General features: G+C 41.7%; 2 protein-coding genes across 2 annotated transcripts in view; one reads left to right on the top strand and one right to left on the bottom strand.

Annotated features, from left to right (window-relative positions):
* Positions 1–50: 50 nt before the first annotated feature.
* On the top strand, positions 51–17990 carry LOC111959424 (G-protein coupled receptor 143-like). Its single transcript, XM_023980952.2, has 9 exons — positions 51–389; positions 917–1026; positions 7932–8026; positions 8491–8583; positions 9131–9240; positions 9560–9668; positions 11877–11994; positions 12150–12417; positions 17623–17990. Exons 1-9 carry the CDS (start codon positions 134–136, stop codon positions 17724–17726), a joined length of 1263 nt encoding a protein of 420 aa, XP_023836720.1. The 5' UTR covers positions 51–133; the 3' UTR covers positions 17727–17990.
* A 2130-nt stretch (positions 17991–20120) lies between these two features.
* Positions 20121–20828, bottom strand: part of LOC111959423 (F-box-like/WD repeat-containing protein TBL1X) — a 29631-nt gene continuing 28923 nt past the window's right edge. Inside the window, exon 15 of the mRNA XM_023980951.2 lies at positions 20121–20782. Within this exon, the coding sequence (XP_023836719.1) occupies positions 20756–20782 (27 nt within the window). The 3' untranslated portion in view covers positions 20121–20755. The remainder of the gene's footprint in view (positions 20783–20828) is intronic.

Below are 20828 nucleotides of genomic sequence, written 5' to 3'. Positions count from 1 at the left end.
TTAAATAGAAGCACATGATGATTCAACCCGTGATTTTCACTTGAAACAGACCTCATTCCACGGACTAAATTAATGAATTTTCCTTTCTTTTCTCCCCTGACACCGTAGCCTGCTTCTTTCCATCGAGTCCGTGATGGCATCCCCAAGGCTGGAGACGTTCTGCTGCCCAAACCGAGACGCATCGACCGAATTTGTCATTACTTTTCAGCCCCTCTTCTTTGGCGCCATTTGCATCGGTAGCGCAAGTTTAAGTTTGATATTTTCTATTTTACAAATTTTGCCCAAACGTAGGGGTTACAGGCGCCTTGGACAGTACCCTCTTCCCAAACCAGCGTCTTCGTCGAGAATATTGTTTATCATCAGCATATGTGATATACTGGGATGTGCAGGTAAGGCTATGTCCCGTTACTTTTTATGAACACCTTTCGCGTCACAGTCGATACCATGGAGAATTTAATCAAAGTTGTAGGCGTACACCACGTTTGTAATTGTGTCCCTCTACTTTACTGTACAACTTTAGATTGTTTATCACAGTTTATGACAATGGAACCAGATATTGTAGCTAGTGAAATACAATTTATGCAATAGGCATTTTGCAGGCCAATATGTCTCACATATCATCAGTCAAAGAATGGATTGTTAGCCTACTAGCTTGATTTTATAACAGGCCTGGGGGTCTCACTGCAATCATTACACAAGGACTAAGAGGAGAATGTGTATGTGGAGGAGCAACGGATACACACACAATTGTGATTGTGATACAGCCTGGAATTGAACCAGGCCAGGGTCTGTAGTGACGCCTCTAGCACTGATATGCAGCGCCACTCGGGAGCCCCCCTCATTGACATCCTGTATAACAGATCTTTATATGATGGTCAGATGTTTTGAGAGGTCTTGTTGTGTTTGTCTCCTCCAGGTATCATAGTGAGGTCATCCATCTGGCTGGGCCTGCCCAACCTTGTCAGAGGGATCAATGTGGCCAACAACAGCGACATGTGGCCAGAGGTGTTCTGTGTCGGCAGTGCAGTATGTATGATAGATGTTTTCTTGACCATGTGACCTAACCAAGAAAACCATCTGACCTAGCAGAGGAGACAAATATGAGCTCAGCAAATATACAGTACTGGGAGTAACAGGCTAGCAGATGCTATGATCTTACATTTGAACAGTCACTTGCATGACAAAATGGTGGTTAAAGGGATACTTCGGGATTTTGGCAATGAGGCCCTTTATCTACTCCCAGAGTCAGATGAACTTGTGGATACCATTTTTATGTCTCTGTGTCCAGTATGAAGGAAGTTAGAAGTAGCATGCTAGCAGATACCCATAGACTTCCAGTCATTGTGCTAACGCTAGTTAATTGCCTCACGAAACTACCTCTAACTTCCTTCATACCTAAAGCTTAAAGAAGTTATAACAACCATCTCACTGCACACAGCAGAGGGTGTTGAGGAGAGTCAGGCGTGTTGAACCAACACCTTTATTTAGAGCAGGTATTCCCAAACTGGGGGTATGTGCAATGCCGTTGGGGGTACGCCAAATAAAAATGTGATTCACTTTTTTTTTTTTATTAAATTTTTTAAATAAATTCTTCACATTTTCAAACAGTTCATTTATATTTTCCAACGGGGCTATACATTTGGGTGAGGTTTTTTTCTCGCCTGAGTAGCCTCATTTCACTACCAAAAATAAAATTCAACCATCTAGTGTTCATCGAAATAACAACACAATGTCAAATACAGGTAGCCTAGTCAAATAATTAACATCCAATCACATTAACTGTTACTCTCTCGCGGGAATTCCACTAACGGTCCGTATGTACCCGGGAAAGCACCGAACAACAGACAGCGACGTTGGACCATCGAAGAGGGGCAAATATGATGGGAACTACATTGATTTGAGGTTCTCTTATGTTGGGAGTAGTGCCTTTCCTCAGCCACAGTGTGTTATATGTGCAAAATTACTATCTCACAACACGATGAAACCTTCACTCTTCTGCAGACATTTAGAAACAAAACATGCCAATTTGAAAAATAAGCCACGGGAGTATTTTGAGCGAGAATTAAGATGACTTTCAAGTAGTAAGACGTATAAAAGCAACATATACCATTAATAAGAAGGGGCTAGAAACGTCTTATATGGTGAGCTACCAAGTGGCTAGGATAGGCAAGCCCCATACTATTGTGGAGGACTTAATTCTGCCGCGGATATGGCTGGGACAATGCTGGGGGAAAAGGCCCCAAAAACTATACAGACAATGCCTCCATCAAACAACACTGTTTCACGACGCATCAGTGACATGGCAGGACACGTTTTGAAACAATTACTGCTTTGCATTACAAGCCAGTGAATTATATGCATTACAGCTGGATGAGACAGACGTGGCGGGCCTGGCACAGCTCCTGGTATATGTCCGTTATGTTTATGGGGGGTCAATTAGGGAAGACATCCTCTTCTGCAGTACTGCACAGCTTTGTGACATCAAATGGACTTTGGTGGTCAAGATGTGTTTGTATCTGTACTGATGGCGCTAAGCCATGACAGGGAGACATAGTGGAGTGGTAACGTGCGCGCAAGCAGTTGTTCCCGACGCCACTTGGGTACACTGCAGCATCCACAGAGAGGTTCTTGCTGCCAAAGGAATGCCTGATAGCTTGAAAGACGTTTTGGACACTACAGTGGAAATGGTTAACTTTGTTTAAGCAAGGCCCCTGAACTCTTGTGCAGCGACCATGAACTCTTGGGCAGCGACCATGTAACGCTTTCACAACATATAGAAGTGCGCTGGTTATTAAGGGGCAAAGTATTGACATGTTTTTTTTTAAATTGAGAGACGAGCTTTAAGTTGTCTTTACTGACCATAATTTTCACTTGTCTGACCGCTTGCATGATGACGAGTTTCTCACACGACTGGCCTATCTGGGTGATGTTTTTTCTCACCTGAATGATCTGAATCTAGGATTACAGGAACTCTGCGCAACTATATTCAATGTGCGGGACAAAATTGAGGCTTTGATTAAGAAGTTGGAGCTCTTCTCTGTCTGCATTAACAAGGACAACACACAGGTCTTTCCATCATTGTATGATTTTTTGTGTGCAAATGAACTGAAGTTTACGGACAATGTCAAATGTGATATAGCGAAGCATCTGAGTGATTCAAATCAAATCAAATTTTATTGGTCACATACACATTGTTAGCAGATGTTAATGCGAGTGTAGCGAAATGCTTGTGCTTCTAGTTCCGACCATGCAGTAATATCTAACAAGTAATCTAACAATTTCACAACAACTACCTTATACACACAAGTGTAATGGAATGAATAAGGATATGTACATATAAATATATGGATGAGCGATGGCCAAACGGCATAGGCAAGATGCAGTAGATGGTATAGAGTACAGTATATACATATGAGATGAGTTATGTAGGGTATGTAAACGTTATATAAAGTGGCATTGTTTAAAGTGACTAGTGATACATTCCATTTTTTATTATTAAAGTGGCTAGAGATTTGATTCAGTATGTTGGCAGCAGCCACTCAATGTTAGTGATGGCTGTTTAACAGTCTGATGGCCTTGAGATAGAAGCTGTTTTTCAGTCTCTCGGTCCCAGCTTTGATGCACCTGTACTGACCTTGCCTTCTGGATGATAGCGGGGTGAACAGGCAGTGGCTCGGGTGGTTGTTGTCCTTGATGATCTTTTTGGCCTTCCTGTGACATCGGGTGGTATAGGTGTCTTGGAGGGCAGGTAGTTTGCTCCCGGTGATGCGCTGTGCAGACCTCAATACCCTCTGGAGAGCCTTGCGGTTGTGGGCGGAACAGTTGCCGTACCAGGCGGTGATACAGCCCGACAGGATGCTCTCGATTGTGCATCTGTAAAAGTTTATGAGTGTTTTTGGTGACAAGCCAAATTTCTTCAGCCTCCTGAGGTTGAAGAGGCGCTGTTGCGCTGTTGCGCCTTCTTCACCACGCTGTCTGTGTGGGTGGACCATTTCAGTTTGTCCATGATATGTACGCCGAGGAACTTAAAACTTTCCACCATCTCCACTACTGTCCCGTCGATGTGGATAGGGGGGTGCTCCCTCTGCTGTTTCCTGAAGTCCACGATCATCTCCTTTGTTTTGTTGACGTTGAGTGTGAGGTTATTTTTCTGACACCACACTCCGAGGGCCCTCACCTCCTCCCTGTAGGCCATCTCATCGTTGTAATCAAGCCTACCACTGTAGTGTCGTCTGCAAACTTGATGATTGAGTTGGAGGCGTGCATGGCCACGCAGTCATGGGTGAACAGGGAGTACTAGGAGAGGGCTGAGAACGCACCCTTGTGGGGCCCCAGTGTTGAGGATCAGCGGGGTGGAGATGTTGTTTCCTACCCTCACCACCTGGGGGCGGCCCGTCAAAAAGTCCAGGACCCAGTTGCACAGGGCGGGGTCGAGACCCAGGGTCTCGAGCTTAATGACGGGGTTGGAAGGCACTATGGTGTTAAATGCTGAGCTGCAGTCGATGAACAGCATTCTTACATAGGTATTCCTCTTGTCCAGATGGGTTAGGTCAGTGTGCAGTGTGATTGCGATTGCGTCGTCTGTGGATCTATTGGGGCGGTAAGCAAATTGGAGTGGGTCTAGGGTGTCAGGTAGGGTGGAGGTATATATCCTTGACTAGTCTCTCAAAGCACTTCATGATGACGGAAGTGAGTGCTACGCGGGCGATACGTGTTAGCTCAGTTGCCTTCGCTTTTCTTGGGAACAGGAACAATGGTGGCCCTCTTGAAGCATGTGGAACAGCAGACTGGGATAGGGATTGATTGAATATGTCCATAAACACACCAGCCAGCTGTCTGCGCATGCTCTGAGACGCGGCTAGGGATGCTGTCTGGGGCGGCAGCCTTGCGAGGGTTAACACGTTTAAATGTTTTACTCACGTTGGCTGCGGTGAAGGAGAGTCTGCAGGTTTTGGTAGCGGGCTGTGTCGGTGACACTGTATTGTCATCAAAGCGAGCAAAGAAGTTGTTTAGTTTGTCTGGGAGCAAGACATCGAGGGTCCGCGGCGGGGCTGGTTTCTTTTTGTAGTCTGTGATTAACTGTAGACCCTGCCACATTCCTCTCGTTTTTGAGCCGTTGAATTGCGACTCTACTTTGTCTCTATACTGACGCTTAGCTTGTTTGATTGCCTTGCGGAGGGAATAGCTACACTGTTTGTATTCGGTCATGTTTCCGGTCGCCTTGCCCTGATTAAAAGCTTTCAGTTTTGCGCGAATGCTGCCATCAATCCATGGTTTCTGGTTGGGGAAGGTTTTAATAGTCACTTGCTAATAAACCGTCAGCGTATACATCAATGTTGTTGTTCAACGCTATCCGGAACATATCCCAGTCCACGTGATCGAAGCAATTTGAAAAAGTGGATCAGATTGGTCAGACCAGCGTTGAACAGACCTGAGCACGGGCGTTTATAGAGCACGGGCTGTTATAGTTCTGTCTATAGGCTGGGAGCAACAAAATGAGTCGTGGTCAGATTTGCCGAAAGGAGGGCGAGGGATGACTTGTTATGCGTCACAAAAGTTAGAGTAACAATGATCCAGAATTTCCCAGCCCGGGTCGCGCATTCGATATCTCAAATCAAAACAAGTTTATTTTATATAGCCCTTCGTACATCAGCTAATATCTCGAAGTGCTGTACAGAAACCCAGCCTAAAACCCCAAACAGCAAGCAATGCAGGTGTAGAAGCACGGTGGCTAGGAAAACTCCCTAGAAAGGCCAAAACCTAGGAAGAAACCTAGAGAGGAACCAGGCTATGAGGGGTGGCCAGTCCTCTTCTGGCTGTGCCGGGTGGAGATTATAACAGAACATGGCCAAGATGTTCAAATGTTCATAATGACCAGCATGGTCAAATAATAATCAGGAGTAAATGTCAGTTGGCTTTTCATAGCCGATCATTAAGAGTATCTCTACCTCTCCTGCGGTCTCTAGAGAGTTGAAAACAGCAGGTCTTGGACAGTAGCACGTCCGGTGGACAGGTCAGGGTTCCATAGCCGCAGGCAGAACAGTTGAAACTGGAACAGCAGCAAGCCAGGTGGACTGGGACAGCAAGGAGTCATCATGCCAGGTAGTCCTGACGCATGGTCCTAGGGCTCAGGTCCTCCGAGAGAGAGAAAAAAGAGAGAAGGAGGAAATTAGAGAGAGCATACTTAAATTCAACAGGACAACGGATAAGAACAGGAGAGTACTCCAGATAAACAACTGACCCTAGCCCCCCACCATAAACTAACTGCAGCATAAATACTGGAGGCTGAGACAGGAGGGTACAGGAGACACTGTGGCCCATCCGATGATACCCCCGGACAGGGCCAAACAGGAAGGATATAACCCACCCACTTGCCAAAGCACAGCCCCCGCACCACTAGAGGATATCTTCAACCACCAACTTACAATCCTGAGACAGACCGAGTATAGCCACAAAAGATCTCCACCACAGCACAACCAAGGGGGGCGCCAACCCAGAACAGGAAGATCACGTCAGTAACTCAAACCCACTCAAAGTGACGCACCCCTCCTACGGGACGGGCATGAAAGAGCACCAGTAAGCCAGTACTCCTGTAATCGGTTAGAGGCAGAGGATCCCAGTGGATCCCAGTGTATATTTCTGATAAAATTTAGGGAGCCTTGTGTTCAGATTAGCTTCAGTTGGGTGCGCAATTACGCAGGTACTTTCCCGAAATGGATGACACAAACAACTGGATTCATTATCCATTTCATGCCCTGCCTCCAGTCCACTTACCGATATCTGAACAGGAGAGCCTCATCAAAATTGCAACAAGCGTTTCTGTGAAAATTGAATTTAATCAGAAGCCACTGCCAGATTTCTGGATTGGGCTGCGCTCAGAGTATCCTGCCTTGGCAAATCGCTCTGTTAAGACACTGCTGCCCTTTGCAACGACGTACCTATGTGAGAGTGGATTCTCGGCCCTCACTAGCATGAAAACTAAATACAGGCACAGACTGTGTGTGGGAAATTATGTAAGACTGAGACTCTCTCCAATACAACCCAATATTGCAGAGTAATGTACCTACATTCAAGCACACCCTTCTCATTGACGTGGTGAGTTATTCACAATTTTCGATGAACAAATAAAGTTTTATATGTAAGATGGCTAAATAAAGAGCAAAATTATTGATTATTATTATTTTATTATTTGTGCCCTGGTCCTATAAGAGCTCTTTGTCACTTCCCATGAGCAGGTTTGTGACAAAAACTCACACTCATTCTTATGTTTAATAAACGTATCGTATAGTCTGTGTGTGTAGCAGCCTTACAATGATGGCAAAAAACAACATTTGAGAGTGCGCTGACCCTGGTGCTAGAGGGTGTACGCAGCTGAAGGTTGAATGTTTGAAGGGGTACGGGACTATAAAAAGTTTGGGAACCACTGATTTAGAGCATGTGAAATTCCCTGAATAAGTAAATTACTCCGCAGGGAGCATTTAGCAACCTTGATCCAGTTTTTGGGCTTGAACACACTGACTGACATTTGCGGAGATGGTCATGTATACATGTAACTCTTAATGCATATGGAGACACATACATAGGCTTATTTGAAATAAAAGAGATTAGACCTATATTAGTTTGTTACATTAAAAAGCTATCTAGTTACTTATTCAGGAGAGATTCTAAACCATGTTTATAATGGTCCCGTGTGGTCCCGTGTGGCTCAGTTGGTAGAGCATGGCGCTTGCAACGCCAGGGTTGTGGGTTCATTCCCCACGGGGGACCAGGATGAATATGTATGAACTTTCCAATTTGTAAGTCGCTCTGGATAAGAGCGTCTGCTAAATAATGTAAATGTAAATGTAAAATAATCCTGTATGATGCTCGATGAAGTATTGTTTATATACAGTGTGTTGTTCTGATGTTGAATCTGGTTTTGTGTTCCCCAGATGTGGATCCAGCTGTTCTTCAGTGCATCTTTCTGGTGGACCTTCTGTTACGCTGTGGACGTCTTCCTGGTGGTCAGAAGATCTGCAGGAATCAGGTAGTCTATACTCTCCTCCTGCCATCTATCACCTTCTGCTATATCACTTCTATATCAAATCTGTTCTCTCTCAATAAAACTCTTGACTATGTCTCCAATTGGGGGAAAGTACTATAGCCTCTGATGTGCGCTATCATCAATATAATATCTGTAATCTTTCAATATAATATAGCTACAACTCCTCAATATAGAACTCCTGTCTTTCCAGTTGGGGAAAAGTACTACAGCSTCTGATGTAACGCAAAACCAAATATTGTGTTGAATTATTAATACTGGCCTAATGATATGCYACTTCCATTAGAAAGCGGATGTGTAAATCTGCTCTTCGGTTCTGATACCACTTCTCTCTGGGCTTTACCATGTATCTCATATGTAATCAGTGAAATATTGTGTGCAGTATACTATGTGTCTGTTGAAATCTCTGCCTGGCTCATGACGTGATGTGTGTCTTGTTGTTCCGTCAGTACCATCATCCTCTATCACATGATCACATGGGGTCTGGCTGTGTTGCTGTGTGTGGAGGGTGTGGCTATGCTCTACTACCCATCCATCTCCAGGTATGTCAACAGCTTCCCACTGGGCACAGATGTCAATTCAACATCTATTTCACATTGGTTCAACGTCATTTTATTGAAATGAAGTGGAAACAATGTTGATTCAACCAGTGTGTGCCYRGTGGGTTGGCTTTGTCTGTGTCTATGACATAACATTTGTGTTGTTCTGAAATGCACTGAAAATGTAGACTTGCGACTGTTTACTGTACTGCTGACTGTCAACATACTGGGATGAGTGAGCATTGTCTCAGAATACATGATGATGAGGAATGTATGATATTGTGCTAACTGGTGTGGGTTATACAGTGAAGAACACAATGTTTTGCTTTTGTTCTTGATGTTAGACCAGTTTTCTGTGCATTCCAAGACCTGTGCAGTGCTGGCAGTCAATAGCCATATTGTAGTTTAAATKCCTGATGATTGTGGTGTGCAAAACCAACATTTCTCTCTCTACTGATTATCCTGTGATCCTTCCTCCCTGCTTGGARGAAACGTGCATGGTTGTGTGATGTGCAGTGCATTTCTCTCAGTGTGCTCTCTTGTGTTGCAGCTGTGAAAATGGCCTGCAGCATGCCATTCCTCACTACATTACTACCTACGCTCCTCTAATGCTGGTGCTTATAGTCAACCCTACACTGTTCGCCAGGACTGTGTCTGCAGGTCAGTTCACCCTGCCCCTCCGGCCCAAGCTCTTTATGATACAGAGCCCTGAACAGGCATTATGCTTCCAAAATGAGACCCTATTCCCTATTTAGTGCACTACTTTTTACCAGGGCCCAGCACACTCATATCAGATATTCCATACAGAGATAAATACTAACTGCTCTATTGTATTGAACTGTATAGGGCTACAGAAATGTGTTTTATCTCTAAAYGTTTTAATCTTTCATACCTATTCTTTTTCAAAATAAAAGGTTTTGTGATGATCATCAAAATAGAAAGAAAGGAAAGGAAGTGAACGTTTGTATTTTCCATTCAGTGACAGCATTATTGAAGGGACGACAAGGGATCTACACAGAAAACGAGAGACGCCTGGGAACAGAGATAAAAATGCGCTTCTTCAAAATCATGCTGGTCTTCTTTATTTGGTAAGACCAGAATATTGCATTTCATTGTTGTATACACAGTACACAGTATGCAATTTCTCCTGTGTTCTGTTGTATTGTGTTGTATTGTGTTCTGTTGTATTGTCAGCCAAACAGCATACAAATAGCTTGATGGCAAGTGGAATGGTTATGGAGRAATCTACAGTACCAGTCCAAAGTTTTGGACACACCTACTCATTCAAGAGTTTTTCTTTATTTTTACTATTTTTTACGTTGAAGAATAATAGTGGAGWCATCAAAACGATGAAATAACAGACGTGGAATAATGTAGTAACCAAAAAAGTGTTAAACAATTCAAAATATATTTGAGATTTTTCTAGTAGCCACCCTTTGCCTTGATGACAGCTTTGCACACTCTTGTCATTCTCTCAACCAGCTTCATGAGTAATGATTTTTCAACAGTCTTGAAGGAGTTCCCACATATGCTGAGCACTTGTTGGCTGCTTTTCCTTCACTCTGCGGTCCAACTCATCCCAAACCATCTCAATTGGGTTGAGGTCGGGGGATTGTTGAAGCCAGGTCATCTGATGCAGCACTCCATCACTCTCCTTCTGGTCAAATAGCCCTTACACAGCCTGGAGGTGTGTTTTGGGTCATTGTCCTGTTGAAAAACAAATGATAGTCCCACTAAGGKCAAACCAGATGGGATGGTGTATCGCTGCAGAATGCTGTGGTAGCCATGCAGGTTAAGTGTGCCTTGAATTCTAAATAAATCACAGACAGTGTCACCAGCAAAGCACCCCCACACCTCCTCCTCCATGCTTCATGGTGGGAACCACACATGCAGAGATCATCCATTCACCTACTCTGCATCTCACAAAGACACGGTGGTTGGAACCAAAAATCTCAAATTTGGAMTCATCAGACCTTAGGACAGATTTCCACCTGTCTAATGTCCATTGCTCGTGTTTCTTGGCCCAAGCAAGTCTCTTCTTATTAGTGGTTTCTTTGCAGCATTTCGACCATGAAGGCCTGATTCATGCAGTCTCCTCTGAACAGTTGATGTTGAGATGTGTCTGTTACTTGAATTCTGTGAAACATTTATTTGGGCTGCAATCTGAGGTGCAGTTAACTCTAATGAACTTATCCTCTGCATCATAGGTAACTCTGGGTATTCCTTTCCTGTGGCGGTCTTCATTAGAGCCAGTTTCTTCATAGCACTTGATGGTTTTTGCGACTGCACTTGAAGAAACTTTCAAAGTTCTTGAAATGTTCCGGATTGACTGACCTTCATGTCTTAAAGTAATGACGGACTGTTGTTTTTCTTTGCTTATTTGAGCTGTTCTTGCCATAATATGGACTTGGTCTTTTACCAAATAGGGCTATCTTCTGTATTACACCTCTACATTGTCACAACACAACTGCTTGGCTCAAATKCATTAAGAAGGAAAGAAATTAACAATTAACAGGCACMCCTKTTAATTGAAATGCATTCCAGGTGACTACCTCATGAAGCTGGTTAAGAGAATGCCAAGCGTGTGCAAAGCTGTCATCAAGGCAAAGGGTGGCTACTTTGAAAAATCTCAAATATATTTTGATTTGTTTAACACTTTGTTGGTTACTACATGATTCCATATGTGTTATTTCATCGTTTTGATGTCTTCACTATTATTCTACAATGTAGAAAATAGTAAAATTAAAGAAAAACCCTTGAATGAGTAGGTTTGTCCAAACTTTTGACTGGTACTGTATATTACAGCTCTTGGCAACAAAGTCACGTTAAATTTGATTAAGGCAACTGTCCTTCCTGAMTGTCTTTCATAAAGTCCATGACTTTACTTAGAGAGGTCATACTTATAATGCTGTAGTGTAAATCCATGTATTTCTAAAAAAACACTTTCAGAACATTATGAAGACCCGCAGAGGCCCCTTGGAATCTAATATCCAAGTTTCCAAATGGAATAACTGGCACTTCAACTGATTTTTTACTACACTTTTAATCAATTACTTTAATTACTTTTGTAGGTAGCCCTGGGTGAATCTGTCCAGTCAGCAATGGAACAAAACATTAGCACTATTAAAAATAAGCCTCAGTAGAAGAGGTTTCCTCCATGTTCAACATTTATTGAGTATCAGACCACTACTCATTCTCTAATCGACAATAGATYTTAAGACAAATCCCTCTAAAACATTCTGTATGCTTTCCTGCCATTAATGTACAATACCTGTATCRTAATTCCCACTTTTCAGCTGGCTTCCCAACATCATCAATGAGAGCCTGCTGTTTTACCTGGAGATGCAGACGGACATAAAACCCAGTGACCTGAAAAATATACGAAACACAGCCATCATCACTTGGTTTATCATGGTGGGTTCACTTTGAATCCATTTTGATTATAGTAAACGATCTTAGCCAAAAGCGTTTGTTTGTGTAGCAAACTTGKCCAGCACCAATGTTAGTGTGTTACACTGAAGGCTCAGGTTTGTTCATACCTGATGGTTTCTGTGTTCTACTGTTTCAAGGGGATCCTGAACCCCATGTCAGGCTTCCTCAACACGTTGGCCTTCCATGGCTGGACGGGCTTTGACGTGGACTGCAGCCTGCAGAGGAGAAGGGAGCTGGCCTGGGATTCAGCCTCCACCTCGGCGGCTAACGTGGGGGGCTACAACCCCATCGTGGGCTCCACCCTGCTCTACCAGAGCCACGTCCAGGAGGCCAAGAACATGACTGGCAAGAACATCAAGGGCAATGGGCAGCCAGCCTCCGACGCCATCAGCGTCCTATCAGAAGGTAATGGGCATACATGGCTGCAGAGCAGGGAGAATGGCAATGGTAACTCCCGAGCGTATCAGGGCTGGTGAAACCGGTAATACCCACACTGGTCAGCATCATCTAGATTCTACTGTGCATGGTGCTGCCAATAAAGCTGCTCTTGGTCTGTTTCATATTATACCACCGTGGGTTTGGTTTTAGATTATAAAGTTATAGATGGCTTCAGACCCATAGAAATGTGCCTCACTCACCAGGCAAAGGTTCCCTTAGTAAAGCCAGTTTTGAAAGTATAATACTGTCAGACATTGTCCCCAGGATCAGCTTAGATGATTTCTTGTAGAGGATGATGGTCTGAGCCAGGAGAACTTACCAGGGACAAAAGGATTTGGTTCTCATCAAGAAATGACATTTACAGTGCCCTCAAAGTATTCACATCCTTTGACTTTTTCCAATTGTTGTTGTGTTACAGACTGCATTGAAAATTGATTAAATTGAGCTTTTGTGTCACTAGCCTAAACACGTAATGTAAAAGTGGAATGATGTTTTACTTTTTTTTTTTAACAATTTAATTAAAAAGCTTAAATGTCTTGAGTCAATAAGTATTCAACCCCTTTGTTATGGCATGTTTAAATAAGTTCAGGAGTAAAGATTTACTTAACAATTCACATAATAAGTTGCATGAACTCACTCTGTGTGCAATAATAGTCTTTAACATGATTTTTAAATGACTACGTAAACTCTATACTTCACACATACAGTTACTGTATCTTTAAGGTCAGTTGAGCAGTGAATTTCAAACGCAGATTCAACCACAAAGACCAAGGCCAGGGAGGTTTTCCAATGCCTCGCAAAGAAGGGCACCTATTGGGTAGGCCGTCATTGTAAATAAGAATTTGTTCTTAACTGACTTGCCTAGTTAAATAAAGGTTAAATATAAAAATATATATAAAATATTGGTAGATGGGTAAAAACAAAAAACAGACATTGAATATCCCTTTGAGCATGGTGAAGTTATTAATTACACTTTTGATGGTGTATCAATACACCCAGTCACGACAAAGATACAGGTGTCCTTCCTAACTCAGTTGATGGTGAGGAAGGAAGCCGCTCAGAGATTTCACCACCTAAATKACAGAGTGAAAAGAAGTACAGAATACAAACGTTCCAAAACATGCATCCTGTTTGCAATAAGGCATTAAATTAAAACTGCAAAAAAAAATGGCAAAGAAATTAACTTTATGTCCTGAATACAAAGAGTTATGTTTGGGGCAAATTCAGCACAACACATCACTGASTACCACTCTTCATATTTTCAAGCATGGTGGTGGCTGCATCATGTTATGGGTATGCTTGTCATTGGCAAGGACTAGTGAGTTTTTTAGGATAAAAAGAAACGGAATAGAGCTAAGCACAGACAAAATCATAGAGGATAACCTGCTACCTGGTTTCCAACAGACACTGGGAGAAAAATTCACCTTTCAGCAGGACAATAACCTAAAACACAAGGACAAATATACAATACAATGTGTTGTGATAAATGCCTTGTTTGCTATTAAACCTGTTAGGCATATATCATGGTCGYAAGGCATATGAACTAAGGCTGAGACACTAAAAAGACACAGTGGCAGAATAAATTCAACTTTGTAAAGTATATTGCAGGTAACAAACAGTTACATGACCTACAGTATGGTCAATAAAGTTAATGTTTCCGACAATTTCGGACTACTAAACAACTATTGATTTAGAACCACAGAGAAATACTGCAGGTCGCAAACACTACTATTCCAGCACCATTTCAACTTCAACATCATATCACCTATGATTACTCTAATACACTGACAACTTAAAGATACTAAAAACAATTTAGTCCAATCAACATAAGCTAAATGTGATGTGGCTGGCCATGGTTCTGATTTGTGTGTGTGTTCATGCAAGCAGAAAAAACATTTTGACTAACCCTACTTGTAGAGAAATACCAATGCCAACCTCCTCTTTTTCATGTTGATGAAACAGTCTATGACTCTACCATACAGTACACGCTTCAGTTTTTTGTTGTCCTAGGCGACCTGGCTAAAATTCTTGCTTGCTAGCCTAATTTCCTTTCATGGGCAACCTTAGCTAGTTAACATTAGCCTTCTACATCTAGCTACATATTGACYTTCCTTCATCTCAGTCCAGGGGAACAATGTATTTTATGGTTGGATCAAAATCGCAGTTATAATTATTAACCAGTATAGAGATTAAATTTAAACCATAAGACCAAATCCCTATCCCCATACATGGCTAATTTAGGAAAAGGACAATTTTTGCTAGCTAGCKAGCCACCGGAAGACAACACACAACAAGATGCAACAATTCAAGTTGTTTCTATCGATGACGTATTTCTCTGTGATAGTAGTGAAGCCAAATCCAAACTGGTTTCCCTCCAAATCCAAACTGGTTTCCCTTTATACTTTCTTTTGGCGTACCAGGACCATTCACAGTTCAGCTCAACGCTGATTTGCTATTATTTTAAACTTTTTCAATCAAGGAAGGCCAAATGCTCACTGGCTTCCCTTGTATTCAATGCTTTGGGCGGCAACAATGTCATAATCTTTTTGACCAGACAGCATCAGATGGATGGCTACACATACAGAGACAGAGGGGCACTGTTTCGCTCACTTGGATGCTTTCTCCAGTGAGATACATTCAGCATCTTGCGAATTGAAAGAAAATTATGAAAACACAAAAAACATACACTTTTTTCTTAGTCCATTTTTTGGGGAAGCCTGGCTTCCCTTGGCAGCCATGAATACACACCACTGTTCCTGAGTGGCCTAGTAACAGTTTTGGCTTGGTTCAGAACTTTTGTGAAACATCACAGTTAAAAATATATGGCAAATAAAGATAACTATTGTAAAATAGATTGTGTCCGTAAAATTGATATAGTATAAGCTGGAAGTAGATGCCTAAGTGTTGTTGTTCATTAGTTTCCAATTAGGGGAGGGGTGATAGGGTTCTGCGAAAATAATATAGGAAAATATATTTTTAAAAGATGTGGATATATGTGTACTGTATGTATGTATGTATGTATGTATGTATGTATACTGTATGTATGTATATATTTGGAAAGTTTTCAGACCCCTTGACCTTTTCCACATTTTATTACGTTACAGCCATATTCTAAAATGGATTAAATTGTTTTTTCCTCATCAATCTACACACAATACCCCATAATGACAAAGCAAAAACAGGTTTTTAGAAATGTTTGCAAATGTATTACATATAAAAAAAATGTAATACTACATTTACATAAGTATTCAGACCCTACTTAGTACTTTGTTGAAGCACCTTTGGCAGCTATTACAGCCTTGAGTCTTCTTGGGTATGACGCTAAAAGCTTGGCACACCTGTATTTGGGGAGTTTCTCCCATTCTTTTCTGCAGATCCTTTCAACCTCTGTCAGGTTGGATGGRTAGCKTCACTGCACAGCTTTTTTCAGGTCTCTCCAGAGATGTTCGATCAGGTTCAAGTCCGGGCTCTGGCTGGGCCACTCAAGGACATTCAGAGACTTGTCCTGAAGCCACTCCTGTGTTGTCTTGGCTGTGTGCTTAGTGTCGTTGTCCTATTGGAAGGTGAACCTTCGCCCCCAGTCTGATGTCCTGAGCGCTCTGGAGTGGGTTTTCATCAAGGATCTCACTGTACTTTTCTCCGTTCATCTTTCCCTCGATCCTGACTAGTCTCCGAGTCCCTGCCTCTGAAAAACATCCCCATAGCATGATGCTGCCACCACCATGCTTCACCTGGTTTTCTCCAGACGTGACGCTTGGCATTCAGGCCAAAGAGTTCAATCTTTAGTGTCATCAGACCAGAGAATCTTGTTTCTCATGGTCAGAGTCCTTCAGGTAACTCCAAGCGGGCCTTTTACTGAGGAGCGGCTTCTGTCTGGCCACTCTAGCATAAAGGCCTGATCGGTGGAGTGCTGCAGAGATGGTTGTCTTCTGGAAGGTTCTCCCAACTCCACAGAGGAACTCTGGAACTCTGTCAGAGTGACCATCGGGTTCTTGGTCACCTCCCTGATCAAGGTTCTTCTCACCCAATTGGCCAGACAGCCAGATCTAGAAAGAGTCTTGGTGGTTCCAAACTTCTTCCATTTAAGAATGATGGAGGCCACTGTGTTCTTGGGGACCATCAATGCTGCAGAAATTCTTTGGTACCCTTCCCCAGATCTGTGCCTCGACACATTTGTAAAAACCTGTTTTCGCTTTGTCATTATGGGGTATTGTTTGTAGATCGATGAGGATTTTATTTATTTTATTCATTTTTGAATAAGGCTGTAATGTAAACATTTTTGGAGAAAGTCAAGGGGTCTGAATCCTTCCCGAAAGCACTGTATAGAGTATTTCTAAAAACATAATTTCACTTTGTCATTATGGGGTATTGTGTGTAGATGTTTGAGAAAAATATTTTTTTTATCAATTTTGAATTGAAGCTGTAACACAGCAAAATGTGGAATAAGTCAAAGGGTATGAATACTTTGAAGGCACTGTACTGTTTTTGTAGTATAGTAGAACATGTATTGAACAGGGATGTGCTGCTGTATATCTTAAGTCCATAATGTCAAATATTGAAAATGTTCTACTATTTAAACAGACTTAGTGAGTTGTTTGTGTGCACAATTTCAAGATAATGTACACCGATATTGAATGTTTTTGATTGATGGTCAGGATCCCTGGCAGTCATCCTAACTTTTAAATGAAAACCCCTTAAGAAATAAAGAAACATTTAAGGCTTTAGTGTTTCCTGTTTATGAATATGGCTCTGCATATTTTAATAGATTTTTTATAAAATAAAAATATGTAAATCATGACTTTCAAGGATCGTAAATCCAATGTGAATTAAGTTTCAATATAGAGTTGAGGTGAAAATTGTTAGGCTTGACTTTTCTTTTTTTTTTTTTAAACAAGAGGATCCAAATATTTGAACCCATAACAACACATGCAAATAGAGTCCTGTCGAAACTATTCTAAAATTCCCAAAATACATTTGTCAATCATTTGAAACATATGCCAGATATATTTGTATGAAGTTGTTGTGCATGCCTTGAATGAAGAGAGCAGCAGCAGAGGACATATGATAATTTTAGGCACTTGGGAGTTATGATTTGAAGTGTAAGAGAAGGGATATATTGTATATACCCACTTAACTCAGTCATCTCCCCTATCCCCTATTTTGTCTTGCTAGGTTCAGAGTCTAGTACAATTGAAATCGACATTTCCACTGAGCACCAAGACTATGAGGATATAGACGCAGATGGAGAATCATTGGGGAGTTCTGCAAGGCACTAGCTGGAGCCACAAGCTGCTGCATCACCTGCTGCCAGCCTCCACTATCCATCTTGTTTTGTCTCTCCCCCACTGAGTTTTAGACCCTGTTCCCATCCGCTGTTTGAAAACCCTCAACTCAGACACCTCTTTAGATCCAACAGCAGTGTTAAAAATGATCTGTCTACCTGTACCATTTCAGTTATTTCGCTCTTAAGAACTGCCATTTAATTACTGCTGTAGCACAGTCATAGGTTTGACGTTGTCACAGAACAACATGACACATTTGGCCACCAGTCTGCTCCTCATGTCGTGATGATACATAACAGGACCAGTTAATTTGTCTCAGCACTGAACACACACAGCCCTCTTAAATCGCCATTTGCTAAAGACAGTGTGGTGTTACATTATTGAACTATCACCTGTACAGTAATGGAATAGTCCCCAAGGCTACCTTATATTCCTGCTTTAGCAAACTGGCTCAAATTAAGATCTTACATCTGTATTACTGCCCTTTAAATGTGCCTTACTTACTGCAGAAGCATGTATGCCTATATGACTTGTTCACATAATTAGCCCCCAAAAGCATAAAATAATGGGAATATCTTTCCTGAGATGCTATTTARGGGAAAACAATTTGTAGTTAAGGTTTTTAACATTACATTTTTTACATTGCACTTTSATTCTATTTTATACAKTATTAAACATMAAGCAATTGTTGAGGTTTTGTGGTGTTATCTTTAACCCAAATTGAAGCAGGGTTTCAGTGCATTGTCATTTCAAATTTGATAATGTATCACAAGCTAAATGATAACATTAAATATCTCCCACAGTGCTACACTAACACACTAAGTGTCTACTTCATCATTATGCACATGACCATAGTAATGCTATACATTCTGCTGCATAAGTGGAAAAAAAACAACAATACAAGAAACAGACGCAGTGTTTTCTCATATCAAAATAGAGTGATTTATTTGAGACATTGAGTGTGAATTCATTGTTTAGTCTTGGAAACAGATGACCATATCCTAGACTGGGGTAGGAGAGAGATCGCTGTCAGTCACAGCACTTTATTCCACACTGGGCTTCTCAACATGCCAAGATGGCCACCAACCACAGCCCGATTCTCAGTCTGACACAGACAATATTGGCKTTCAGCAAAAAAACATCAAACGCCCGATTATTTATTTATATAAAAAAATGAAATAAAATGCTGGCCTTCCTCTTTCAGCACAAATCCAAACAAAAGCTGAGCCTACCTTCTGAAAAAGTGCTCTAAAAATGAGCTTGACTGAAAGAGAATGGACCAGAAAAAAAGGCATTCTCAAAGTGGTGGCTTGTTAGTTTGAAAAGACCGTCACGTTAGACCACGATAAGTACAAGTAGACATACTGCACACAATTAAAGCTAAATCCATCATACAGGCAAGTCAAATAATAAGTCCAATCTGACCAATTAGATCAGGCGGTGGCAATGTCGGTACCTCAACCCAACTCAACCAATCACAGCTTAGAAGCTACAGCAGGACTTCCACTTGACCAATCAGAGCCTGGTTGATCAGTCAGCGTGTAACCTGGGTTTCCACCAGAACGATCACGCTGCCAAACAAAGGAGTACTGTAAGAAAAGCTCAGTAGATGACTAGTGATGACACTTTGCTACTAAAGCAACATTAAGACAACACAATACAMATTTTCACAGCATCCTCTCCTTCTCAGTCAACATGCTCTCTGTCTGTTCCGATTTCCATTTCAATGGTTGTCATTAGGGCAGAATACAGTCAGGTCCTGTTTCACATCCCAGACCTGAGCCAGGGGTAACCACAACAAAACAGGTAGAGCCTACAGAATGTAACATCTCATCTTTATCCCATTCATCACTACCCATGCATTGTCCATGTAGTTACGTTGAGGCACAGATCTCCATGGCTTAAAGTGTAAAGAGCCATCAGTGAAATGACTACAGTCCACTTCAGCGCCACCTGACTTAACACACCAACCTGATACACACATAATTGGCAGAATAAAATAACATACATGGTAACAAAAGAAACATCTATCTGACATGCATTAAATTTAATCAGGGTCTTGTAACTGAGTATCAGCAAAGAAAAGATGTGATAGCTCTAGCCAGTATTGAGCGTCTAGAAGATTACGTTAAAGTGTACTGAATATAAACATATATACACAGTATATAAGTCTGTGTATTTTTCTAATTTACATATCTTTACATTCATTAAATGTACATCCAGAAGGGAGAATATATGCTTATAAACCACGTTCTTTTGCATATTTTCTTTTTAAAGTGAATTAAATGTCATTCAAACTTAGAGAAGTTAAATTTGGCAGTTTGGTGATTTTGGTTGACCTTGATGTTATTAAATGCGAGCACAGAACTACCTCATAGCGGCACCTTTTTTAACTCTGACTTTCAGAAGTCCGTTTGTAAAAAATCTGCAAGAAGTACTGTTTAAACAGGAACTATTCTCCACTGAGGACAATTTAAACATCACATAATTTGAGAATGCCAGTGCAGCAATAACAATCTCACTGTCCTCATGTCTCCCATATTGTATCTCAACTCAGGACACCATAGGGCTAACATGTGCTTAGATAAGTTCTAAAACRCAACCTTTCTCTCACAATTTCATGTAAAACACACCCAAAACACCAGTCTGTCTCTCCTCACACCTCTTCCTGTACAAACCCTCTTCCTCATGATTCAGACCCTAGCCAGATAACAGCAGGGCCGCTGGCCACGAGGCAGGTCATCATTTCACTTCCTCTTTAGGCACCTTTAAAAACATGGCTGAACAAAATTAATTGGATTTAGTCCAGTATGTTAATTAACCCAGGAAATGTTTTTTGTGGTTTTAAACAGGAGACACAAATCCACAAACTGAGGATTGCCTCTGCCATTAAGTAGGTTGTGGTTGTTAAAAGGTCTCCTGTGTCCGCCCTATGAGGATGTCCTCCATGTTGCCAGGCCTGCTTTGAGCTATGAGAGTGTTTGCTGATGGCAGGGTCTAACTTCAAAGTCACTGCCAGAATGCTATTTTCTGAGATCAAGAACACATACCTGGAGGGCAAAGATAACATGATTAATAATACATATTATGGTTCGG

This window comes from Salvelinus sp. IW2-2015, linkage group LG36 (genome assembly GCF_002910315.2).
Source record: "Salvelinus sp. IW2-2015 linkage group LG36, ASM291031v2, whole genome shotgun sequence".
In the NCBI taxonomy this organism is placed as follows: domain Eukaryota; kingdom Metazoa; phylum Chordata; class Actinopteri; order Salmoniformes; family Salmonidae; genus Salvelinus; species Salvelinus sp. IW2-2015.
This window is presented reverse-complemented; position numbering and strand designations above follow the sequence as displayed.

What these genes read in the sequence shown, in the direction of transcription:
- LOC111959424 (XM_023980952.2), top strand. Translation starts at nt 134, where the DNA reads ATGGCATCCCCAAGGCTGGAGACGTTCTGCTGCCCAAACCGAGACGCA. An exon ending in CGCCAGGACTGTGTCTGCAG is followed by an intron (nt 9,241 to 9,559) that starts GTCAGTTCACCC and finishes TTTTCCATTCAG; the next exon opens with TGACAGCATTATTGAAGGGA. An exon ending in ATGCTGGTCTTCTTTATTTG is followed by an intron (nt 9,669 to 11,876) that starts GTAAGACCAGAA and finishes CCCACTTTTCAG; the next exon opens with CTGGCTTCCCAACATCATCA.